The 26,348-nt window shown below is 42.7% G+C and overlaps 1 protein-coding gene, 1 long non-coding RNA gene and 2 other non-coding genes across 12 annotated transcripts in view; 3 read left to right on the forward strand and 1 right to left on the reverse strand.

The window, feature by feature from the left end:
- B4GALNT2 (beta-1,4-N-acetyl-galactosaminyltransferase 2 (SID blood group)) overlaps positions 1 to 5,832 on the forward strand; it is a 48,312-nt gene extending 42,480 nt beyond the window's left edge. For both annotated transcript variants that reach the window (XM_072938883.1, XM_006214302.4), the window contains 4 exons: positions 1,521 to 1,708; positions 2,461 to 2,601; positions 4,424 to 4,643; positions 5,209 to 5,832. In XM_072938883.1, coding sequence (XP_072794984.1) covers positions 1,521 to 1,708; positions 2,461 to 2,601; positions 4,424 to 4,643; positions 5,209 to 5,414 — 755 coding nt within the window. In that variant the 3' untranslated portion in view covers positions 5,415 to 5,832. The remainder of the gene's footprint in view (positions 1 to 1,520; positions 1,709 to 2,460; positions 2,602 to 4,423; positions 4,644 to 5,208) is intronic.
- LOC140686118 (uncharacterized) lies at positions 36 to 19,480 on the reverse strand. Of its 8 annotated transcripts, none has more exons than XR_012059634.1 (7): positions 5,866 to 6,438; positions 5,337 to 5,461; positions 3,594 to 3,691; positions 3,028 to 3,119; positions 2,459 to 2,636; positions 974 to 1,306; positions 36 to 251 (listed from the first exon to the last, which is right to left on the reverse strand). It is a non-coding gene; the product is annotated as an uncharacterized lncRNA (long non-coding RNA). The 8 variants fall into 8 exon arrangements; XR_012059639.1 differs by having other exon boundaries at positions 5,179 to 5,461; XR_012059640.1 differs by lacking the exons at positions 5,337 to 5,461; positions 5,866 to 6,438 and adding an exon at positions 19,289 to 19,480.
- An 81-nt stretch (positions 19,481 to 19,561) lies between these two features.
- TRNAQ-UUG (transfer RNA glutamine (anticodon UUG)) lies at positions 19,562 to 19,633 on the forward strand. The gene has a single exon. It is a non-coding gene; the product is annotated as a tRNA-Gln (tRNA).
- A 2,508-nt stretch (positions 19,634 to 22,141) lies between these two features.
- Positions 22,142 to 22,218, forward strand: TRNAA-UGC (transfer RNA alanine (anticodon UGC)). Its single transcript has one exon. It is a non-coding gene; the product is annotated as a tRNA-Ala (tRNA).
- Positions 22,219 to 26,348: the final 4,130 nt, after the last annotated feature.

Here is a 26,348-nt window from a genome sequence, read left to right on the forward strand (position 1 = left end):
CAGTACCATAGAACTGAATTCCACTTCCATGAGACTCTTAGGCAAGCAAAACTTTTTATTCAAATAGATGGCTTGTGCACAAGGGAGAAGGCAGGAAAAAAGGGCCAGCTCCTAGAGTAGAAAGGACGAATTGCTTTTGTAACAAAAAGGAGGGTTTGTCTCATGATCACTGATAATTTCCAGAAATCCTCAAACTTCTTTGATCAGCTGCAGGTGGCTCCATGGTTGGCTCTCAGGAATAGGCAGTGCTTCTGTGAAGGGAAAGAAAGGCACAAGAATTCTCTGCGAGAAAGCACAGGAGCAGGTAAAATTGATAGTTGAGCTTCTTGTCTTGTGGCAACTAGGTATACTCATTCGTGTGAGAGGTGAAGTTAATCTTTCATTCTTGTGAGCCTGGCTTTTTATCTCTGGGACTCAGGCCCCCAGGGTCTTTCTACTTTAGCTTGCAAGGCCTGTTTTGCCAAGGCCTTCCCCAGGTCCTTTTCCAAAATAGCTGTGCTCTTGTCTTCCTGTCTCATTTCCACTAATATCTCTCCCCTCGCTCTCAGACCCAGGAGGTGCTGGGTAGTGGTGCAACATTTATTAAAAAAGAGATTCAGGGAGGGGAGGGCATACCTCAGTTGTAGAGTGTGTGCTTAGCATGCTCAGGATCCTGGGTTCAATCCCCAGTACCTCTATTTAAAAAAAAAAAAAAGGTTCTGGAATGACTTCTGATTTCTGTCTTTCTGAGAGAATGGCTCTGCCGTGGGGTTCCGGAGCACTCACCCACAAACAATAGGTGGAGTTGTGGCTTCAGCGTGCATTAACTCTAGCTGACCCCACCCCACCCCACGTCCCACGTGCCCCATCAGCTGCTGTGGCACCATTCACTGGCTCGAGCCCCCAAACACACCAGCTGCTACAATTGTTTCAGCCTAGGGTCTTTTCCATAGAAAAGCTGTCCTTTCTCCAACCTTTTCTGTAAATCATGCACCTTAAGACCCACAATCTGGTCTAGCCCTTCTGATCTCCAGGTGGACCTGTTTTCACTGGCATCTCCCCAAGGATAAAGACCAGGCAGCCTCCCTCTGTAGGAGTGTGGCTGATGATAAGGCATGTTGAGTCCTTTAGAACTTGTCTCCTCTTCCTGGGCTCCGTGACCCTCCATATTAAACCCCTTGAGGGGCAAAGCTCTGTGCATCTCGAAGCCTAGTACCAACATGAAGGCAGGGTGCAAACCAAGTGCAGACAAGCAAGCATAAAATAAAACATCCAGGTAGACAGTAGGAAACAGCAGTGTGGAGCCAACAGAACCAGGAAAGAGGCTCTAGAATAGAAGACATAACATTTAAACAAATTGGGTATGTTTTAAACGTATTTATTTTCTAATCCAACTAACAAACACCAACTGTGTACAAGAGGGATGAGGTCCACAAACACTTGAGAGGTCGTGGCATAAAAAGAAACCCCCAGAACGATGCAACTCAAGATAGTGAGGCTTCCCGAAGACAGAGCTCTAACCTCCACCCTTTCTTGCCCAGAGAGGAAGCTCAGAGACCTGGTGACTGTTGCCACCAAAACTTTCCTCCGTCCCCACAAGCTCAAGACCATGATCCAGAGCATTCGCCAGTATTACCCAGACTTGACCGTGATCGTGGCTGATGACAGCAAGGAGCCCCTGAAAATTAATGACAACCACGTGGAGTATTACACCATGCCCTTTGGAAAGGTACGTCCCTCCCAGATGGGGAGACACCTGGGTCCTGGGACAAGAAGGCCCCAGAGTCCCATTCTATCCTGGATGGGGCTGCTTCAGTGGCCTTCCCAAGGCAGCAGGATCTGGGCATGGTTAGGGGTAGGACCCTCCTCTGAGTCCCCTTGCTTACTCCCAATTCACAGAGAAATCAGGTCACTCTCCCTTTTCTGTGTTAACGGGGTAGCTAATCCACCTTTCCTCACACTTGATGTAGAAATTGACTGAAATCTTCCTAAGTGACTCGGGGTGTCTGACATTCTCAGGTTTCCTGATGTGCAGATCCAGTAGCAGAGGAACCTCTCATCCCTATGATTCCACACTCGCTGGCGTGTGTCTCTCTCTTCCCCACATACCTTCCTTAAAGCCCACACAGAAGGAAGTGGATATTATACATTCCAGAGTGTCCCATCCCCCGACATCTTCCAGGCAACAGGAGGGGAAATGGAAGGAAAACCACAAAGACTGTCAGGTGCACAAGGACTTCCATCAGACTATTTTGGCTAGAGGCCAAGGAAGGGCTTTCTAGCCTTTCTTTGTCTCAATCTTTGATCCAGACAGTCACTGTCCTCCTTCCAGTGTCTCTGAGACATGAACTCCCTTTAACCCAGAGGTCCTCAGCCACTGTTTGGGGTGCAGCCTGGCTTTTGGGAACTGAGAAAGCTCCCAGGTGATGCTAATCTGTGGCAGGGCCGGCAACCACGGATCTAACCTCATTCCACTCACAGGGTTGGTTTGCTGGTAGGAACCTGGCCATATCTCAGGTCACCACCAAATACGTTCTCTGGGTGGACGATGACTTTATCTTCAACAACAAGACCAAGATTGAGGTGCTGGTGGATGTCCTGGAGAAAACCGAACTGGACGTGGTAAGGGAGAGTTGCCGGGTCTATCCTACTGCAATCTGATGAGTAAGAGAGGGAAAGGGAGGAGAAGAGAGGAAAGTGTGCGAGGACAGAGATGAGGAGGTGAGTGGGGAGGCTGATGCAGGAGACGAGGCAATGCAGCCCCAGGGTTGAGCCCATCACACAGGAATCAGGGATCAGACATACAATTCCCCCTTTTTTTTTTTTTTAAGTGGCAGTTTATTTATTTATTTTTTGCCGGAGAGAGTAGTTAGGCTTGTTTATTTATTTAAGGGAGATGCTGGAGACTGAACCAGGGACCTCATGCATGCTAAGCACGCGCTCTACCACTGAGCTATACCCTCCCCTCCAAACGTGTGATTCTCCTTCTGCCTCCATTCTTACTTTTCTTTAAGCAAATCACACACACCCCACCCCGACAAAACTCACCATCATTCTTGTCTTTAAAATGGTGTGTTTATGCGTCAGTTCTAACTTCCTCCCTGGACTGGGATGGAACAAAAGCGAGTGGTGCTCTGGCTCTGCCACACACCATTAAAAAAATGTCAGTGGTGCAAAGGTGTAAAAGCACACATGGCCTTAATAACATTAAAAAAATAGCAAAACATCAAAGTCAATCTACATATAGAAAAGGGAAGAAAACGGTGACAAGAGTTAATAATACTGCATTGTGTTCTCAAAATTTCTGAAGATAGCTATACTACATAGAGGGGATGGATTTGTTAATTAGTTCGGGTGAGGTGATCTTTTCACAGTGTATACTGATATCAAAATATCAGGCTGTATAAATTAAAAAAATATATATATAATTTTAATATGTCGAAGATATCTCAATAAAACGGTTAATAATAAAAAAAAAAAGAAAATGGATAAAAAGTAGCATTGTGACCAGTCCTCTCACTCCAGGTGGACAGTTCCCAAAGCATCTAGATTAACTAAAATGTCTCTTAGCTACTCAATCAGAATAGCATAAACAACATAGAAGGTGTACTTACCGCCTGTGTAAGAATCCAGGCTGGCACTAGACTCTGCTTGCAGGGTCGTCCTGGACCAGATTTCTTCCCCGCTGTTCATCCAGCTTTGTGGTCCTCAGCTGTATGGATGGAAAAGAGTGGAGGACATGCAGTTTTCTTTTAAGAATGTAATCCTTTTAGAAGCTGCAGACTTCTATTCTAAATTACATCCTTTCAACCAAGACTTAGACACGTGGTCAAACCTTGCGAGAGAAGTGGGGAAATTTCATCTTTAGTTGGCTATACCTTAATTTAGTCCCCTTAAAATTCAGAGGGTTCATTTACTAAGAGGAGGAAGGAAAGAGCAGGTGATGGGGGACAATGATCAGACTCTGCTGTGCCAGGCTAGATGATTATGACGGTTCAGGAATAGAGGTACTTGTTCGGCCTGTTTTGCCAGGGCTTGAACACACAGATGCACACATCTCCCCTGAGTGTGTGGACAGGCAGCGCATCGAAGTGAGCCAGGAGCAGAGGGTGGAGGAAGACAGCATGAGACAAATGGCTCGCTACAGGGAGTCCACACAGGGACCACTGCACGCGCAGGCTGCCTCTCACCTGCATCCAAATACCCCTCCTCCTAACGGAAGGGAATGAATTGCCTTCTGAAAGGAGTGAGCTTGCTGTAGGGTCTGCGGAGCAGAGAAGTTGTTTGCGGTCTGGGCTGGGTATAAGTGTAGTATGATGGGTAGATAGAGAAAGGGCATGATTCTTGTTGTAACTGAGGTTCAGTCCGGTAAGTCCTCCTGGCGGAGGCTCTGTGGATATTGAGTCTTCTTTCTCTAACATGGATTTCTCTGCCCACCGGCCAGGTAGGCGGCAGCGTGCTTGGAAACGTGTTCCAGTTTAAGCTGTTGCTGGAGCGCGGTGAGAACGGGGACTGTCTCCACCGGAGGTCAGGATTCTTCCGGCCCCTGGACGGCTTCCCCAGCTGCGTGGTGACCAGTGGCGTCGTCAACTTCTTCCTGGCCCACACAGAGCGACTCCAAAGGGTCGGCTTCGACCCCCGCCTGCAGCGGGTGGCTCACTCAGGTGGGGCGGCTGGACGAGTGAGGACGGGCACGGGGGCTGTGGACTGACCTCAGGGCTCTGTTCTTTCCGAGGGCAAGCCGTGTGCCGCTGCTCTCGGGAGCTTGTCCTTTCTCCGCGAACCAGGGAGCTCGCGAGCTCTCCACCCTCTCTGACTCCTTGTCTCCCAGAGGCTGTTCCTGCTTCTCTGAGACACCCTTCCCCTTCCTCTCCCTATAGCTGTCCCCTCCCTCTTTTCACACCTTGTCACTGCTCCTCCTTTTCCAGACATCTTTTCCTGTTTAGCTACAGCCGCTGAGCTGCCCCTCTTTGCCCTCTCCTTCCCTTCCGTCCTGGAATCCACGGTTCCGTCCAGTCAGAAGCCCATCTGTGTCTCTCTGCCCATCTCTCTGTATGTCCTTCCAACTCATTAGCCTGGGCAGGTGGCTTCTCATGGGGCTGAACCTCCCCGTATCCCCAGGGGTATAATCTGTGTCCCCTCCCTTTAACCCTTCTCCCAGACCTGCAGTAGGACCCTGGGTCTCTGGCGGAAGCTCACATTTCCTTCCTGCACTTTCTCTCTCGGCAGAGTTCTTTATTGATGGGCTCGGGAGCCTGCTTGTGGGGTCATGCTCAAACGTGATTATAGGTCACCAGTCCCGTTCTTCAGTGGTGGACCCAGAGCTGGCAACCCTGGAGAAGACCTACAGCACATACCGGGCCAACACCAAAGCCCAGGTCCAGTTCAAGCTGGCTCTCCACTACTTCAAGAACCATCTGCACTGCTCTACATAACGGTGTCTGGTCATCAGAAAAGAGCTAGGGTGATTGGTTGTGGGTATCTAAAAGAGAGGAATCGGTGGTTAGGCTATCCAAATTTAAACTCCAGATAAGATGAACATTGCAATGCTCAGCTAGTGGGTCGGGGAGGTGGGTCTGGCTCAATTACTGGAAATACCAATCAAAAGCTAAGGGTCATTAGAAATGGACCAATCACTGATCAGGGCAATGGAGACTGGATTATTACCAATTATTGCCTGCTTTTGTATGATGCCTCGCCATTTATGAAGCATCTGTACATACAGTATGTCACATCATCTCATTTCATGTCATAGGAAAGTATATGATGGGTTGGTATCCTTGGTTAAAAAGATGGCTGCTGAGTCCTTGTGGGTTATTTGGTGGAAATAGTATCACAGATCAGCTCCAACATCACTGTCATTCATGAATTTTTATTTAGTCCTACCTTGTGAGCTCAAATAATGTGAATATCCCAAGGTCCTTGCCTCGAGGAAGTGGCAGCCAGGTTCAGGTAGGTCCACTAGTAGAACAGGCAGCCCAGGTCAGAGGCTTGGAGAAGGGAATAAGTCACAAGGGCCTGAGCAGCTGAGGAAGGCTCTGTGGAGTCAGCTCACCGGAGCCTGGCAGATGGCTGGGCTGCAGGCAGTTGGAGGGAGGAGACCACTGAGGTGGTCCACTGTCTGTCAGAACAAAGGTTTCCCTGGCATCAGACTCCCTATCACAAAGACACATTCCAGAGTGCCCAGGATTGAACTTGGACAATGTGCTGAGGTGCTACAATAAACAGGGTAAGTGCAGTGGCAAAGCCACTAAGTTCCAGGGCCTTGAAACCAGTTGCTGACCACTCAAGAGCCATGTCATCTGCAGAGTGGCACTCTCCGTTATCTTGGGAGTTGGCAGATTCCTCAGCTGCGGCACTAGCTCTGCCTTTTGGTTTCTACTCCTTCCTACTGAAGATGGCCCAGGGTAGTTCTGGGTCTCTGAAAAGGTGTCTGTGACATATTAAGGAGACTTCGTGACATATGTTTAGGTGGTCAGAGAATTTGGAAAAATACTGCATGCTGTATCTTCCTCTTGGAAAGTCACAATTCACATTAGTATATTAAAGGCTCTGAGAAGTCTTGCTGTAAAGAAATTGGGTTAATTCAGCATTTTTCAGATCTGGCTAGAGACTGACAATCATTTTCTATTCTCCCAAACCAGAACTGAGCACATGCCCCATTCCATTGTGTATGTCATAAAGATTCTATTGCAAAAGCTTTTACATCTTTAACTGACATGCACAATCATTTCATGCAATAGTTCATGCATTTTATGTACAATAACCACAGCTATATAGGAGGATGATGTTGGATTGCTCCATTCAGTAGATGCAGTGCTTTAGAGAACTCTGCATATCACAGACACATGTATATACTTCAAAAATAAACAAACTCACAGAAGAGATCAGATTTGTGATTACCAGTGGTGGTGGGTAGGGGAAAGGGAAATTGGATGGCGGTGGTCAATAGTTACAAACTTCTAGTTATAAGATAAATAAGTACTGGGGATGTAATGCACAACATGATAAATGTAATTAACATTGCTATGTGTTATATATGAAAGTGGTTATGGGAGCAAATCCTAAGAGTTCTCACCACAAGGAAATAGTTTTTGTCTATTTCTTTAATTTTGTGTCTATATGAGATGATAGATGTTCACGGAACTTACTATGATAATCATTGCATGATGTATATAAGTCAAATCATTCTGGTCTACATTTTAAACTTCTACAGTGCTGCAGGTCAGTTATATCTCAATAAAACTGAAGGGAACAAACAAACACATGTATTTACTGATGAACATTTGGGCATCTCTGTCACTCAGCACTAGGATATAACCTGTTTCCCTAAATACCCACTTTGGGGACGAAACGCTGCTCAGACCCTAGGGAAATGCTTCTCCATACTTCTTGCCTTACGTTCTCGAAAGACAATTGCATATAAATGCACCGAACCTTTGTGGACAGTGCTTTGGGATGCCAGTAAGATTTGAGCTGCAAAATGCTTAGGGAAAAGAAAAAGACACAGTTTAAAATTGGTCAAATTCTTCCTCTCAGATAACATACACAGCAACAGAGTCTTGCCTATTACCCAGTGTCTATTTTCTTGCCTTTCAATTCATGGTTCCAAAAGTACTAGAAAATTAATGCGGTGTTCACAAGAATTGCATATTTAAAAATAATAAACAATTTTTATTGCTCTTTAATTTTTTACACACATAGTTCTGGATTTATCATGCTTGAAGTGTGATATCAATTCTTTACATTGGGTATAAAGTGGTTATTGAATGCTAAAATGGTAATAATTTTATTTTTTATAAAAAATTTGATGACTTAAATTTTCAAAGACTTGTTTAAATTAAGTACAAAACATTTTTTAGTTTGCTTTACATAGCATACAACATAGCTTTACAACATTTTTTAATTTTGCTTTTATAAAGATATATTTGTCAAAGTAAGAGAATAGAATATTTATTTTAATAGTTTGCTGGCTTCAGTTATTATAGCTTTTAAATATTTAAATATATAAAAATAGTTGAAAAACAAATAAAATATTTAAATGTTTAGAAAAATATTTAATTTGTTCCAAAAAAGAAATGCCTGTCTCCCAATGAATTACTTACATTCTTTAAAAAAATTTTTTTTAAAACTTATTTGGTTTTTTCACTTTTATTGTGGGGGGTGATTAGGTTTATTTATTTTTTTATTTAATGGAAGTACTCAATGGATTGAACCTAGGACCTCATGCATGCTAGGCAGACACTCTACACTGAGCTATACCCCGCTCTCCTGTTGCTGACATTCCTGCTACAGGGAGATATGCATGCTTTCATGCTAGTCAGCATTCTCCAACGACCCCCCAGCAGGGAGTCCTGATGTGCTGTAGTTATCATCGGTAGGTTTCAGGAACATCCCCTTCTCTGTCCCACAATCTGGAACCTTTTCCTCCAGCAGGGAGGAGTACTTAAAATGGAGCTCTTGTAGGATGTTTGCCTAAAACGTGAGCCAATTTTCCAGGAATTCTTCTCCAGAAACAGATCCACCACCCAGAGAGTGGAGGACCCCACGCCCTGGTCAAAATATATTGGACCAAGAGAAGCAGGCTCCTGAACAATAGCCAAGCGGACTGTCTCTCTTGGAATTGGAATTGGGCCTTAGACCATCAAGTGGGGCTCTGTGGGTGTCTGGACCTCAGACCTCACACTCAGGAGTAGTGGAGCAGCCCCTTTACACCGGTCTGCAGCAAGAAAAGGATTCGATGTAAGCACAAAGAGGAGCTGAAATGAGAGACTCCTGACAGCCTTCTGGTTCTTTCCTGAGGTCTGGCTACAGTCCTGCCCTAGGGTTTTGTGAAACACTATACCCTTATCATCCTCCTTTTTCACTTAACCTAATTTGAGTTGGTTCCTGTGACTTACAAGCAAAGTGCCCTAAATAATACAACTATTCTTTATGTCTGTGTGTTTTCAAAACAGAAAGGCATAAATGAAAGGTTTTCTCTCTGGGTGGTTTGGAAGCAAAAATTAGGTCGCAGACAATAACTGCCACACAGGCCTCCTGCCAGCCTCGAATTTCAGACACATCTAAGAAGCCTGGACCAAACCAAAGGCGAAGTTATCCCTCCAGGACAGTGGCAGTCCTCTGATACTCACACCCTGCTAACTCCAAATTCTGGGACAACTTGGTGCAAATAATTGTGTGGGCCTCCAGGGGGCGCTCAAGTCCACTCTCTAGTTTTTCCTCTCCTTACGCCCCACGACCAGGCTCAGGAAAAGAAAATTGCCATGACTTTCAGAAAGGGAGAATCTCACTGGCTGCTGGGCTAGTGGCCTTTTCCTTGCATGCAGAGGTGTGTCCATTTCATGTAGCTGAAGTGAAAATGGGACTGGGGTCTGCTTCCTTCTGGACATTCTCTCCCACTCTTAGGAAGGTCCCTCCCCAACTATTTTTGATTTTTGATAGACCAACAATTTATATATGAAGCCACTATAAAAAAAAGTGTATCAGTTAGAGTGCATTTGCCTAAAAGTACCAGAAACTTGACCCAAACTGTCTTAAACTGTTTCATATATAGCTTGAAGCCCAGAGGCGGGACAGGCCACAGGTGTCCCATGACCGACAGGATTCTAAGCCCTGGCAGAGATGGAGGCTTGCTTAGACCATCTGGCACCATCCAGAACCGTTCAGGTTCTCTTCAAGAGGAGCCCCCTTGGCCCTTAACTTCTCAATCCTTAACTGCATGGGCATTAGGCAGAGTGACCTTTCTGAGGCCTATGCATCTATGACTGCCAACTTCCTGTTAGTGGTGTTCGCAAGCCTGGGATGGCCTTAGGAGATAAAACTCACTGTCATCAGTCAGATTTTTAAGGAAACTGAATTTCCAGTGAGATCTTATTGGCAACTCCTTGAAATGTACAGGTTTTCTGTCCTTTCAGACAACTCTGGACATCTTGTCTAGACATAGACTGAGAAATCCATTCTGGAACCACTGGTCTCTGCACCTGGCCTCCCCGCTGGCACTCAGTTAAGTGGCCTCTGCCTTGATGTTATTCAAAACAGTCATCTAGGTACAGGGAGTCCACCTTTAATCTGCTCTTCCCCTCCAGGTTTTTCCTCTTCATGGGCAGAAAAATGCTTAAAGCATTGCAGTGCAGTAGGCTGGTCTTTTGCTCAGATTGGGCTCCTTCTAAGTCTTCTGTTCCGGTTGGTGCTTTCTCGTGGGGTAGACAATTCAGTTTTTCAAGTCCCGCAAGGCTTCAAATTACAGGACTTCCAGTAAACTTGGATTGCAAGCCAGTCTGAGCAAAACTATAGTACACCTGCTTTAAAATAGGCTGCCTCAGCCTAAAACTTTTCAGGGTGACTGTATGAAGTCACTAACACATGCCGAGATCCTGAGGTTTTGCTACCATTTCCTATTCTTGATCTTCTAGTCTTGATAGGCTCTCACCAGCAACAATTTCAGGATCACCAGCTTCCCAGGAAGCCACTGCTCTCTACCCCATTTTTCCACCCAAACCTACATCTAATGACCTGCACAGAGGATTTGTGTCTATATTTGGCTCCTTTATTCAATCCTTTGCCTGGATGCTCCAGCCAACTTTCTTCCCATCAGCCTCCTTGATCTGACTTCAGACGTGTCTCCCAAATAAAACCTACATTCCCTCATCCATCTTTAAATTTTACCACGTTTTAAAATTATGTAATTGAGTAATCTGTATCACTGCACAAACTCCTCTCCTATCCCACGTGCTTGGAAATATCCCAGATCCCTGAGTGCAAAGACACAGAGGCACTAATCCTAAAAGGAAAAGAAAAGGATATAATTGACATGATTAAAATTAAAACCCTCTGCTAATCAAAAGACACTACTAAAGTGAAAACACAAGCCACGGACTGAAAGAAAATACCTCCAGTACAAATATTTGACAAAGAATCCATATATATTAATATATATCGTTCTTATAAATCAGTGAGATTGACAGTTTGTTTTTAAATGGGCAAAATGCTTGAAGCACTTAGAAAAGAAGATATCAAATGGCTAGTGAGCATGTAAAAGATATGCTCAACAGCATTAACCATCATGGAAATGCAAATTAAAAGCACAGGGGAGGCAGGGGGAGGAGAGTAAGTTTTAGCTCTCTGGTGATATCACAAAGGGAACATCAGAGTTAGGGTTATTTGGCTTCTTTAGGTTAAACATTTTATCATGTTGTCTCAGCCTGTGTTGAACTATCAGTCTAATGAGAAAATGTTCATTTGTAGTGATGATAGGACAAAATATTTAAAATTATGCCTGTCCCCAAAACAGTGATGATGCGATAGTCACGATCATATGCCATTAAAAGAGAATCTCTTTCTCCTTTCGCCATAGAATACCACATAAGACTTAGAACTTGCTTGATATTAGTGTCTAGTGATTAAAATAAGCATAGGATTAAATAAGCATAGGATTAAAATAAGTATAGGATGTCATTCTCTTTTTTTGGTGACGGAGATAATTAGGTTTACTTATTTATTTTTAGAGGAGGTACTGGGGATTGAACCCAGGACCTTGTGTATGCTGTGCATGCGCTCTACCACTTGAGCTATACCCTTCCCCTAGGATGTCATTTTTATTTGATAAAATTCCAATAAATTATGTTAAACTATGAGGGGAATATTTTCAAAATAATATAACATTAAGAATTTTTTTTTTAAAAGCACAAGGAGAGATCATTATATACCTTCCAGAATGGTTGCACTTAAATGACTAACAATAGCACCTATTAGCTAAGATGTGAAGCAACTGGAACGCTCTCATACGTTGCTGGTGGGACTGTAAAATTGTACAACCACTTTGGAAAGGTGTTTGGCAGTTCCTAATAAACTTAAATGTACACTTATTCTATGACCCAGCAATTCCCTTCCTAAGTGTAAACCTCAGACTAAAAAAGATTTGTGCAGGAATGGTCACAGTAGCTTTACTTATATTAAGCCCAAACTGGAAACAACCCATCAACTAGACAATGGACCAACAAATTGTGGTATGTTCATACAATGGAGTACTTCTCAGCAATGAAAAGCGTACATAAAGTGACACAGATGAATCTCAAAACATTATGTTTAGCAAAAGCCAGACACAAAAGATACTGCAAAACGCTATACTTTAATAATAAGCAGAACTAACTTACAGTGATAGAAACCAGAGTAGTGATTTAGGTAAAGACTAAAAAAAGGCACCAGGGAACTTTCTGGGGTGATGGAAATGCCTTATATCTTAATCTAGGTGGTAATCACACAGCTGTATACATTTGTAAAAAATAATTGATTTCTTCAGTTAAGATGTGTGCATCTTAATATCTCAATAAATAATAATATCTCAATGAAATGCCTTTGAAAAAGAATGAGGTATGTTTTATATGTACTGTTATGGAACCATCCTCTATATATGGTGCTAAGTAAATAAAATCAGCCGCAGGACAACGTTTCGATTTTTTTTAATAAAAAAGGATTCTGCATACGTACATACATCTATATAAGGATGAAATATCTCTAGAAGGGCAGTATCAGAAGTTGCCTCTGAGAACAGAAAAAAATTATAGTCAGAAAGCTTTTTATCTTTGTTTTCCTTTTATAGCTTTTGAATTTTGTATTATGCTCATGTATTATCCATTTAAATATTTTTAACATTTTTATTATGTTAACTGCAAAAGCAGAACATAAAATCATATATATAGTGAGACTGGCTATGTAAAAACTCATTGTAAAAAAGGAGCTGAAATACATGCAGGGTTAAAAGTGCTTGTTGGAATTGCAGTTACTTTTAAATCTCCCTTCTACGTTACTGTATTTTCTACGTTCTCCATAAATATTTTACCCTTATTTTCTGAAAAGATAAAAAGATACCCTTATTTTCTTAAAAAGAGAAAGTGAAAACATTCAAGAAAAGAATAAAATGTGGATGTTGCTTTGTTCAAAAAAAGGTAAGTGGCCAGATTTTCCCTTTAGAGCCTGGGGAATGCCAGGCCCAGAGCAGGGAGCTGGGCATAGGGGTTGGGTGGGGCGAGCTGGAGACTCAGGGCATCACTTCTCACTCTGCACAAGTAGGCACTGGTGGCTTGTCTGACATAACCAGGGCTCCCAGGGCAAAGTAGGGACTTTTGGCAGATATCACCTATCCTGGGTGATGAAGACACAGAGCAAGGCTGATTGTGTCCCGGCCAAGTGTGAGCAGCCCAGCATGGATCCAAGAAACTCACTGACATAGCCCTGAGAGTGAATATGAATACTTTCCATGTTGACTACTGAAAGCATTATTGTCCCTACTCCACTGTCTATTCATTTACAGGCTCACAAGGAACTTGGGAGAGTATCTTTAAAGTCCCTAATCCCAGACTTCAACTCTCTTTTCTTAACCCCTGGCCTCATTGTACTTTCTGGGGTACCCCCTGCCCCAATTCAGCCCTCAGTCACGGGTCGCACAGCTGAAGCCACACTAACCCCACCTCTGGCGGAGACCTGGACACCCCCCCCATGCCTCAGGATCCACCTTGCAGAGGCTAGACAGTCTGTTCTCAAAGACATCATAAGATGCTGTCTTTGGAATATCATGAGTGGTGGATTTATTTTAAAAGAAACTAGTTATGCTGGGGCAAGGAGATTACATATTGTCTCTATCATCTCTGTTATCATTTTAAGAAATAAAAAAAGAAGAAGAAAAAACAAAGAAAAGGTGGGGGGAAGAGTATAGCTCAGTCGTAAAGCACATGCTTAGCATGCATGAGGTCCTGGGTTCAATTCCCAGCACCTCCATTAAAAAAAAAAAATGAATGTGACATTAAAGGGTCTCAACACAAAACTGGAATATTGTTTCTTCGTCCTAAGTTCTCCTGTGTCCTCTCGGGGGGTTCAGTGAATATGCTTGGAAAGGCACCATTCAAAGATAAGCAAGTCCCAGGCCCTGTTCCCCAAGGAATTCACAGCCCAACCAAGGCAGAAAGGGAGGGAAGATGGGAGACTGAGCCCCAGAATACAATTTCTTATGATTCCAGTGAGTAATGACGAAAGCTGTAAGGGAGATGGTCCTTTTACGATCCTTGAGGAATGCATGCATGAGGGATTTCATTTGGGCTGGTGAGATTATTTTCAAGCCGAGAAGGAAGGTGGAGGGACCTGCAAAGGAAGAACTAAGGAGTGGGAGTAGGGAGAATGGGGGTAGGAGGGTAGTCATGCCTTCTCCCTCACACTGCACGGGGGAGCTATGTCTCACACACGTTCAAAGGATATAATCACCACCCTTTAGGATTTCTACAGTAGCTTTTGTAAAATTAATTTCAATACACTCTAGCTGATACAGACTCTTGTAAGAAGGAAATGGGAAAGCTGAGGTCCAGAGATGCTAAAGTCATTCGATGCTGTGTCAATTTGATATTAAGTCACTCCAGCCTTAAGGGACACACTTATCTCACCACAGAAGGTGAAGGGGAGTTTGGTTCATTCATCAAAATGGAAAATCGTTAGTGTTTCTTTTGACAATATACAAGAGTTGTAAATGATTTTTCCAAGCAATACAAAAACACGCCTTCCTAGGTTTACTCCTGGGAGATAACGGTCATCAACAGACCTTTTTGGGTTTCAGCCAAGCAGGTTCTTGATTACATGCAACAGAAATGGACTCTGGGTACCTTATGTAAGAAAGGGACTTATTGGAAGGGTGGCATATGGCTCACAGCAACAGAGGGAAAGCAAACTCAGAAAGACCAGCAAGAATGAAAGGAAACTAGGCAACCAGGAACCCAGCCAAAGTCAGGATCCTGGATAGTCTGGTTAGGATGTCACTTCTACTGCCAATGGACATGGCATGGCTGCCATCACTGCTCTCTGAGATTCTGGATGTCACAGTCACCACCAGCAGCAGACTGAGTTCTAAAATGTTCCCGCTTCAGTCCAAAGAGGGAATTGCATAGTGAGACAGGCCTTCCTCAAAAAAGAAAAACAATCTCAAATAAACAACCTAACCTACCACCTGAAAGAATTAGAAAAAGAAGAACAAACAAAACCTAAAGTCAGTAGAAGGAAAGAAATAATAAAGATCAGGGAGGAAAGAAAGAAAATAGAGATTTTAAAAAATAATAGAAAAAATCAATCAAACCAAGAGCTGTTTTTTTTAAAAAAGTAAACAAAATTGACAAACCTCTGGCCAGGCTTACCAAGAGAAAAAGAGAGAGCACACATATAAACAACATAAGAAATGAAAATAGAGAGATTACAACCAACACCAAATAAATACCAAAAAAATCATAAGAGAATACTATGAACAACTATATGGCAATAAATTGGACAATTTAGAAGAAATGGACAAGTTTCTAGAAACATATAGTCCACCAAAACTGAATCAAGAAATGGATCATTTGAACAGACCAATCACTAGAAGTGAAATAGAATCAGCAATAAAAAACCTCCCTGCAAACAAAAGTCCAGGACCAGATGGCTTCACTGTGAGTTCTATCAAACATACAAAGAAGAGCTCATACCAATCCTTCTCAAATTATTCCAGAAGATTGAAGAGGAGGGAACACTCCCAAACTCTCTATGAAGCCACCATCACTCTGATACCAAAGCCAAAGACACTGCCAAAAAAGAAAGCTATAGGCCAATATCATTGATAAACACAGATGCAAAAATCCTCAACAAAATATTAGCAAACAGAGTCCAACAACACATAAAAAAGATCATACACCGCGATCAAGTTGAGTTCATCCCAGGGAAACAAGGATGGTTCAACATAATCAATCAAGGTGATACACCACATCAACAAGAGAAAGAACAAAAAATCACATGATCATCTCAATAGATGCAGAAAAAGCATCTGATAAAATTCAATATCCATTTAGGATAAAAACTCTTACCAAAGTGGGTATAGAGGGAACATACCTCAACATAATAACAGCTATTTATGACAAACCTACAGCCAGCATAATACTGAGTGGTGAAAAGCTGAAAGCCTTCCCCCTAAAATCTGGGGGGTGCCCGACAAGGAAGCCCACGGTCAACATTTCTATTCAACATAGTATTGGAAGTCCTAGCCATAGCAATTAGACAACAAAAATTAATAAAAGGAATCCAAATTGGAAGAGAAGCGGTAAAATTGCCATTATATGTGGATGACATGATACTCTATATAGAAAATGCTAAAGGCTCCACACAAAAACTACTAGAGCTAATAAAAGAATTTGGCAAGGTAGCAGGGTACAAGATTAATATACAGAAATCAGTGGCATTTCTTTACACTAACAATAAATCGACAGGAAAAGAAAGTAAAGAAAGTATCCCTTTTAAAATAGCATTCAAAATAGTAAAACACCTAGGAATAAATCTGACCAAGGAAGGGAAAGACTTATATGCAGAGAACTACAAAACATTGACTAAGGAAATTAAAGATGGTTTAAAGAAATGGAAAAATATCCCATGTTCTTGGATTGGAAGAATTAATATTGTTAAAATGGCCATATGACTCAAAGCAATCTACAGATTTAATGTCATCCCTATCAAATTACCCAGGACATTTTCCACAGAATTAGAACAAATAATCCAAAAATTTATATGGAATCACAAAAAGACCTAGAATTGCCACAGCATTACTGAAGGAAAAGGATGAAGCTGGCGGAATAACCCTCCCAGACTTCAAACAATACTACAGAGCTACAGTAATCAAAACAGCATGGGAAGGGTACAAAAACAGACATATGGACCAATGGAATAGAATAGAGAGCCCAGAAATTAATCCACAAACTTTTGGTCAATTAATCTTTGACAAAGGAGGCAAGAACATACAATGGAGTAAAGACAGTCTCTTCAGCAACTGGTGTTGGGAAAACTGGACAGCTGCATGTAAATCAATGAAGGCAGAATACTCCCTCACACCATACACAAAAATAAACTCAAAATGGATTAAAGACTTAAACATAAGACAAGACACAGTAAACCTCTTAGAAGAACACATAGGCAAAACATTATCTGACATAAATCTCAATAATGTTCTCCTTGGGCAGTCTACCCAAGCAATAGAAATAAGTGCAAAAATAAACAAACAAGACCTAATTAAACTTATAAGCTTTTGCACAGCAAAGAAAACCATAAGCAAAACAAAAAAACAACCTATGGAATGGGAGAAAATATTTGCAAAAGATATGACTGACCAGGACTTAATTTCCAGAGTATATAAACAGCTCATACAACTTAATAAGAAAAAACAAACAACCCAATCCAAAAATGGGCAGAAGACCTAAACAAGCAATTCTCCAAGGAAGACATACAAATGGCCAATAAGCACAAGGAAAAATGCTCAGTATTGTTAATTATCAGAGAAATGTAAATCAAAACTACAATGAGGTATCACCTTACACCAGTCAGAATGGCCATCATTCAAAAGTCCACAAATAATAAATGCTGGAGAGGGTTTGGAGAAAAGGGAACCCTTCTACACTATAGATGGTAATGTAGTTTGGTGCAGCCTTTATGGAAAACAGTATGGAGAGTCCTCAAAAGACTAAAAATAGACTTACCATATGACCCAGCAATCCCACTCCTGGGCATATATCCAAAGGGAACCTTAATTCAAAAAATACATGCACCCCAATGTTCATAGCAGCACTATTTACAATAACCAAGACATGGAAACAACCTAAATGTCCATTGACAGATGACTGGATAAAGAAGATGTGGTATATTTATACAATAGAATATTACTCAGCCATAAAAAAATAATAAAATAATGCCATTTGCAAAAACATGGATATCCCTGGAGAATGTCATTCTAAGTGAAGTAAGCCAGAAAAATACCATATGGTATCACTTATATGTGGAATCTAAAAAAAAGACAAAGGAACTTATTTACAAAACAGAGACAGTCTCACAGACAGAAAACAAACTTATGGTTACCGGGAAAGTAGAAGGTGGGAAGGGATAAACTGGGAATTTGAGATTTGCAGATACTAACTACTATATATAAAATAGATACACAACAAGTTTATCCTGTACAGCAGGATATATTCAATATCTTGTAGTAACTTATGGTTAAAGAGAATACAAAAATGAATATATGTATGTTCCTATACGACTGAAGTACTATATTCAATATCTTGCAGTAACTTATGGTTAAAAAGAATACAAAAATGAATATATGTATGTTCCTATACGACTGAAGTATCGTGCTGTACACCAGAAGCTGACACAATATTGTAAGTTGACTATACTTCAATAAAAATATATTTAAAAAAAAGAAAAGCTCAGCCTCACTAGAGGAAAATGCAAACTGAAAAAAAGAAGAAGAAACAAGCAAACAAACAAACAAAAAATGTTCCTGCTTCTGGATTCTAAGTCCAATTAACCAAGCTAAGGACATCCACGTTCACACTGGCTGCCAGTTGTCTGTCTTGGAGCATAGCTCTGCTGTCACCCAGACCTAGACAATGTTGAATCCTTCAAGAAAAGGAGTCAATCAGATGGCCCAGGGTAAATAAATGGCAAATATCTATTACACGTGTATTCAACTTTTCTGTTTGTATATAAGTGAGATTTTATTATACCTACCAATTGGTAAGTAGATTTTTGTTTCGGTTTTGGTTTATTTTGTTTAGGCCAGTATATCTTCTCATGTCAATACAACAATTTATCCCCTAAATTCCTGCACAATATTTATTATATAGATATTGTCAATTCGTATTTAATCGATTTTCACTTGATGGACATTAATTTCTATTCTTTATTCTTATAAACCACACAGCTGAGAACATTCTTGAACCTTGGCACTCGTCCTAGTTGTCCCTTAGGATAAAGTCCCAAGAATGAAATTCCTGAGCAAACGGCACATAAAATTTTATCTGTTGCCGGACCGACCAGAATAAACATTAGACATTTACACGCTCACTAAATCTTATGACAGAGTCCTAAAGGGATTGTAAGGGACTGTCCCTTTCGCTGATCTAATTCTAACCTAGATGGTTAAAAAGCAATCATCCACCAGGTAGATTCCGAAGTAGAACACAGAAATGGAAGAGAAACGTTTCGCGCAGATGGCTTAAGCCACGTGGAACACCAGAATCGGGTGGGGCGTATGCCCCAGAGGGGATTCGCACCTGGGGTCCCTGAGCCTTGAATCACTGTCTTTCCACTCACTGGTTTGCTTCCCTCTCCGCTCGGCCAGAACCACTTTTCTGGAAGACGCTGTGTAAATAAATAAATAAGCAAGCAAGCACGAAGCGCCCAGCTTCCTGCTCGAGGGCTGGGGGATCGGAGCCGGACTTCTCCCGCCCAGTATCTCTGGCCGCGCCCCACTGAGACCCACCGTGCCTGCCGGCAGCCCTCCGGGCTTCTCCCAGATATGGTGAGGAGAGTAGGAAGAGAGGCAGCGAAGATGATACCCCGGGGCCAGGATCGTCTGGAACTCCGGGGACGCAGAAGCTCTCGCTGCTCCGCTCCCGCTTGCCCAGGCAGCCGGCGGCCGAGAGCCCAGGGTCCGGGCCCAATAGATCCGGCATCCACCACCGTCTTCGAAAGGCAGCGCGGCGCTTCCGGTATGTGGCTTGAGAAGGCTCCTGGCCGCCTAAAGCAGCCAGCCGGTCCCATGGTGTAATGGTTAGCACTCTGGACTTTGAATCCAGCGATCCGAGTTCAAATCTCGGTGGGACCTCTCCAAACCTTTTGGTTCTACAATGCCTGTTTTGGGGTTGTCCCTGGCGGCAGCGGCTACCTCGGGTTGATCAGTTGCCCCGGTGACCTGCCAGACCGCGATTTAGGGTCCCTCCCCTTCTTTCAAGATGCTTTCAGTTCGCGGCCGACCTGCGGGTCGCAGTGCGCGTGCGCGAGAGTCGAGCCAGCCATGTGTGTCTGAGAGTTGGAAGTTTTCACCCTGGAGGGGACCCCCGAGGGAGCCCGAGGATCTTGCTGCGCGAGGGGAACAGTGGCAGTCTTCGGGTCTAGGAGACGCCCCCTCCCCGAAAGCTGCCAGGAATCCTTCTAACAGTTTGCTAATGTGCAGAGTGCCAAACATTTCTGCTCTGGAATCCGGGAACCAAATGGCCCGATAGAGCCGAGGGACGCGGGAAGTAGTAACCCGCCGCGTGTGTTTGCGGGTCAGTGCTCCCGGGAGTCGGCCAGATACTGACGTGTCTGTCTGGCGGTCCGGTACTCAGGTAGTAGCCTGTGCGGTTGCCCGTGTCTTTCGTTGGAAAACAAACAAACAAAACCCTTAGTCAGGGAATCCGTTCTTCAGTCTGTTTCAGCCCGTCAGGGTATCTCTGCCGGCGGTTTTTCTCCCTATCGATGCGCCATTTCTCCCGAACAGACGACAGGAATCTAAGTGGTTTACCCACAGGGTTGAGCGAATCTCTGTTGGAGAATTTGTCCAGGGCCGGGACCCAGCGCACGGGATTTGCAGGAAATGGTGTACCTCTGGGATAGCGGGGGAGAGACGTGCACGGGGTGTTGTCTTCTTCGGATTGGTGTCTGGGTTTTGAAAGTTGTCTGTCCCTCTGGGATAAGTGACAAGGGAGCCCACTGACGCATTTGTGATCTCCCTCAGGGTGACTGGCACTGTGGTTATGCGGCCCCGCGCCTTGGGTGGATGCCATGGAAACAGGATCCTCGCACTGCTCTCCCCGTTCCTCTCCGAGCACTCCTCCCCACAGCGCCCTACACACTCCTTAAACGTTTGAATGGATTTGAGTGTATGCGCGATCCTAGCTTCAAACACACCCATGCATAAGACGTGGGAGGATTTGCACTGTCAGATATTAAAGCTTATTATCAACTCTAAACCATAGGAATTAGGATAGTGTGCATACCAGTGGAACAGAGCACAGAGCCCAGATACAGCCCCACACCTACTCAAATGCATGATTAATGACAAATAAGCACAACAGAGCAGTAGGGAAAAGGGTCCATTTTTCAATAAATTATTCTGGGACAATTGAGTGTCCATATAAAAAAATATGAAATCAAATTCTTCCTGATTTACATTGAACAGCAATACATTCCATGTGAATTATAGACCTTAATGTAAAAGGAAAAGCAATAAAGCTTTGGAAGACAACATAGGAAAAAACTTCATGACCTCAAGGTAGGGAACGTCTTTTTAAGCAAGATTCAAAAGCTTCTTTTTTGAAGACACATAGGCTTTAAAAGTTTGATATATGTCACCATATTAATATGATAGTCTACGTTCTTCTTATCAAAAGACCCCAACAAGGAAAAAATAAGCCATAGAATAGGAAAGAGATTTGTGATGCATGATGGACAACTTGTATCTAAATTATATTAAAAACTCTTAAAAATCAATAAGAAGAAACACAAAGAACCTAATAGAAAATAGCAAAAGACTTGAACTCACACTTCATACAAAAAAGGAAACCCAAAATAACCAATACACTTGAAAAGATGCAAAGCATCTTTAGTCATCAGGAAGATGCAAATTAAAAGCTCAATGAGATATCATCACACACTCACCAGAGTGACAATGCTGAATGTTATCAAGAATCTGGAATAGCGTGAATTCTCAAAGGAGCGTAAATTGGTGGAAAGCAGTCTGACATTTATGACTAATGTTGAAGATATCTTGCCCTCTGATCTAGTAATTTCACTCTTGTATATGTAACCACAGAAATGTGGGCGTTTGTGCATTAAGTGACATGTATAAGAGTGGTTTTGTCAACATAATAGGCAAAAACAGGAAGGAAAACAAATGTCCATCTATAGTAGAATGGATAAACAATTTGCAGTAAGGCCACACAATGGAATATGACACAGCAACAAAACAAATGATCAACTACATGCAACAAAATGGATGCATCTTAAAAAAAAAAACTATTCAGCAAAAGAAGGTAGACACAAAAAGATAAATAATATATGGTTTCATTTATATAAAGTTTCTAAACAGGCAAAATGAACTACTGTGTACCGTCTAGAGCTGCAAACTTAGATGGTAAAATTATCAAGCAAAGCAAAGAAGTAATTCACAAATGAAGCTACGGAATACCTTGGGAAGTAGAGCGGGCCATGATTGGAAAGGAGGACTATTCTATTTCTTGTTCTGGGTGGAGGTTACATAGATTGTTCACTTTACAAACTTCTGTTAAAATGTACATTATGTTGCATGCACTGTTCTGAATGTGTATTATATTTCTCAATTTAAAAAGCCTGGGGGGATGGTGTATAGCTCAGTGGTAGAGTGCATGCCTTGCATGCATAAGGTCCTGGGTTTAATCCCCAGTACCTCCATTAAAAATAATAAGAAAGAAAGAAAAATAAAAGATTTAAAAAAAATTTTTTTAAGGCAGAAAGTACCTCTCTAGAGACATGTCTCTGCCCTGGTCATAGATGAGGAATCTGAGTTCAAAAGTTTGTCCACAGAGAGGGAGTCAGGATGAAGATCCTCTCTCTACTCTGAGCCATCCGAACCACATTCGGAGGATGGGATTCAACTTTTGGCATCACACAAAGATACTAATCAATTTCACCCTGCCCCTAATTGGTTGGGTGCATTTGGGTAAGCAATTTAAATGTTTTAAAATTGTAACTATGTGAGGTGGTGGATCTGTTAACTAAACTTATTGTGGGAATCACTTAGCCATATATACGTATATCAAATTATTATGTTGAACATGTAAAACTTATACAATATTAAATGTCAATTGTATCTCAATAAAGCTGGAAAAAAATTCTGGGCCTCATCTGTAAAATGACAGCAATGATGCCTTTTGCATAGCAGCGTTGTGAGAATTAGTACAACAGTAAGCATAAAGTCCTTTTCTCTGACTCCTATCCACATAGACTTGATAGTGGTAACTGCTAGAAAGATAACCAGAATAATAAAGACTATGGAAACTCAGATTCTTTAGAAAAAAACAAATGCTTATATGAGAAGGAAAACCAAGCTTAGAGGGCACATGTTAGCTGTCAATTTATCTGCCTAGTTTTTCCTAGTCTTGGTTGCAGCAGAGGCAGAGAATGAGAATTTAGAGGGGCAAACAGAAAGACTTTCTAACAAGCTAAGCTTGTCCATCAGTGTGACAGGCTTGAGAAATTATGAGCTTCTGGTGCCTGAAAGTGCGGAGCCAGGAGGCTCAGAGGTCTCTGTCACTTGGGATGTGGGAAGATTTCTGCACCGAGATAGAGGTTGGGCTCCACAGAGGCTGCCTTGCCTTCCACTCTGAGGTTTGAGTCTGCTGTGAATCCTCGTGCCCACTCAGGACTAACTCATCAGGACCTTTGCCATCATTTCTTTAGTGGTTTTCATTGTTTTGTTTGTTTTTTTTTTTAATCACAAACCAGTTCACACATACACAAAACTGAAAAAAAAGTTTGAGAAAACAGTACCCACCTTTACTCCATGTAAAAGTGCACTCTGATATTGTCCATGGTTTTTATTTATTTTAATTTATTTTTACCCCCACCAACCACTAAAAAATTTTTTTAAAAAGCTGGTCACTACTAAGTTGATTTCATAACTCACAAATGTTCTGAACCCAGTTTGTAAAACCCTTAGGAGCTCACCACCATCCTTCCCTTCTTAGCTCAGCTTCCCTGAGACTCCCCCCACCTCCACATATTCTTCCCTTTCCATCCCCAGGAGCTCAGGGGAGAACCTCTCTCTCCTCCTTGCCAATAGTCTGAGGAACCCCTCCCTATCATTTTATTCCTCTGAAGGACCCCAAGGACAGCATCGTTGGGAAGGTGGTGCCGGTGGGATGCCATCTCTGACCAGAGTGACCAGCAGAGGGCAGAGCGCTGGGACCTCCAGGGAAGCCAGGTCTGTGGCTAGCTGGGCCTCTCCCTTATGCTAGATTCCCAGAGTTGTCCATTCATTCTCTTCTTTGTTTATTCATCTGCACACGACATAGTGTGTATTCAACACTTACCGCAATGCCTGGTGGAGAGTGAGCCTGTAAATTAGAATCACACAGTCACTCAACACCCATTTGTTGAGCATGTACCAAGCTCTAGGTGCTGGAAAAACAAAAAGCAAAGACTGGACCCCTGCCTTCAAGGAGCCTGAAACTCGACTAATAAATGGAAGACAAGTAGAACGTAAAAGGAAAAGTAATCAGCTCAGGAGCACATGTGGACACAAAGCTAAGTGATATCCAACTAGATAAGGGTAAAAAAATACCAGACCGAAGCCCAGAATAGCACGAAGGTGCTACCATTTGTGTAGAAAGGGGAAGAATGTTTATGTGTGTTGGCTTGTTTATGCATAAAACATCTCTGGGGGAGAGGGCACAGCTCAGTGGTAGAGAGTGTACTTAGCATGCATGAAGTCCTGGGCTCAATTCCCAGTACCTTAATTAAAATAAAATAATAAGTAAATAAAACTTAATTACTGAACCCCACCAAACAAACAGAACAAAACAAAACAAAAAACTCTGAAGCTTACATGAGAAGCTAGTAACATTGGTTTCTCCAGGGAGGAAACCAGGAGAAAAGGAAGGTGAGATTTCATTGGATGCCCTTTTACACCTGCTGAATCCTGAACCACCTCATTTTAAATACCCTATTCATTCATCATAAAGGAGAGAACTGGGAAAGCTTTCGCAGAAGGGATACTTAAACCTAGCTGTGACTCTCCATGAAGTAGCTAGATTCGAAAGGGGCAGAATGATAAGGTGTCTTCATCAGCATGAGCTGATGGAGGAATTAAACAGAATTCCACTGATGGAGCCCTGAGGGAGGATGGGGTGACCAGTGGGGAGAGCTGGGGTCTCAGAAGTAAATAGGGCCCGGATGGCATGAGAAGGACCCTGGTGCTAAGTCCACAAGTCTTGACTTGGTCTTACAGGAGGCGGTAAGCAAGGGAGCCACAGAGAAACACTGCAGCGGGCAGGGGTGGGGGCTGCAGGTGAGGGAGGGTTCAGTGGGAGGCTGTTGGAGCAAAGGGATAAACAGATGAATGTGGAAGGGGAAGGGTGAGGCGGCAGGGGGAGGAGCAGGAATAGTTCAGTGGTAGAGCACATGCTTAGCACAGGGTCCTAGGTTCAATCCTCAGTACCTCCATTAAAACAAAACAAAAAAAACTCACAAAAAAAAAAGATAAATGTGTGAGGGACTAGAAGGCAGACTCTAGGAATTCAAATCAGATTAGAGGGGAGGGAAAGGGAGGGAGGTGGGGGAGGGGAAGGGGAGGAGCTGAGGAGGGGGGAGGGAGGGGAGGCAGGGGAGAGAGGGGCAGAGGGAATGGAGGGGGAGGGGATGGAGAAGGAATTGAAGAAGGGGTAGGGAGGGGAGGGGTAAGGGATTGAAGAAGGGGGAGGGAAAAGGGGAGGGAGGGGGAGGGGAGGGGAGGGGAGGAGAGATTGGGGGGAGGGGGAGTCTATGACTCCTCTGTCTCCTCTTCTGGCCCCTCTAGTTGGTTTCCTCAGCTCTGCTGCTGCAGGTGATGAGTCACTCACTTTACCCATTTCCGTGTTCTGGTAGAGGATAGAAAAGTCAGAGGCGCCAAGGGGATGTTGAGAAACTACTGCAGTTACCCCCCTACCCCAGTTTCTAACTCTCAGAGATGGTGGAGGGCGAGGAGTATAATCATTTCTGTGCTATTTTGCTCACTTCAAAAGCCAGAATTTTGTAACTGGCAGAGACATTTCCATTACATCAAAAACAACAAAACACCTAGAAATAAACCTAACCAAGGAGATTACCTATAGTCTGAAAACCGAAATGAAACAAAGAAATGGAAAGATTTCTTGTGCTCTTGGATTGGAAGAATCAACACTATCAAGATGGCCACTCTACCCAGAGGGACCCCCATCAAAATACTCCCAACACTCCTCACAGAAGTAGAGCAAACAATTCCAAAATTTACAAGGAACCACAAAAGACCCTGAACAGCCAAAGTAATCTTTTGTAGGTCTCTTCTTTTTTTCTCTTTCTTCTTTTTGTTCTCTTTTCTTATGGTTTGATGACTAGAGAAGGTTCTTTAACATCTGTTTTAAAGCTGGTTTCGTGGTGCTGAAATCTTTTAGTTTTTTTAATCTGTGAAGCTTTTGATTTCTCCATCAAGTCTGAACGAGAGCCTTGCTGGATAGAGTATTCTTGGTTGTAAGTTTCCCCCTTTCATTACTTTAAATATATCGTGCCACTCCCTTCTGGCCTGTAGAGTTTCTGCTGAAAAATCAGCTGATAACCTTATGGGAGTTCCCTTGTATGCTATTTGTTGCTTTTCTTTTGCTAATTTTAATATTAAAATTAATACTAAATTAGTTTCTGTGCTATTTTTGACCCTACTTTTAACTCTGCTCCTGGTGAAGCATCCTGCCTTCTCCAACAGGCCAGGGCCTCTGTCTCCCTACACAGGAAACATACCCTGTGGGCCCAGTGCAAAAAGAAAATATGGGACCCTAATTCACAAATTATGA

This window comes from Vicugna pacos, chromosome 16, assembly GCF_048564905.1.
Source record: "Vicugna pacos chromosome 16, VicPac4, whole genome shotgun sequence".
NCBI lineage: Eukaryota > Metazoa > Chordata > Mammalia > Artiodactyla > Camelidae > Vicugna > Vicugna pacos.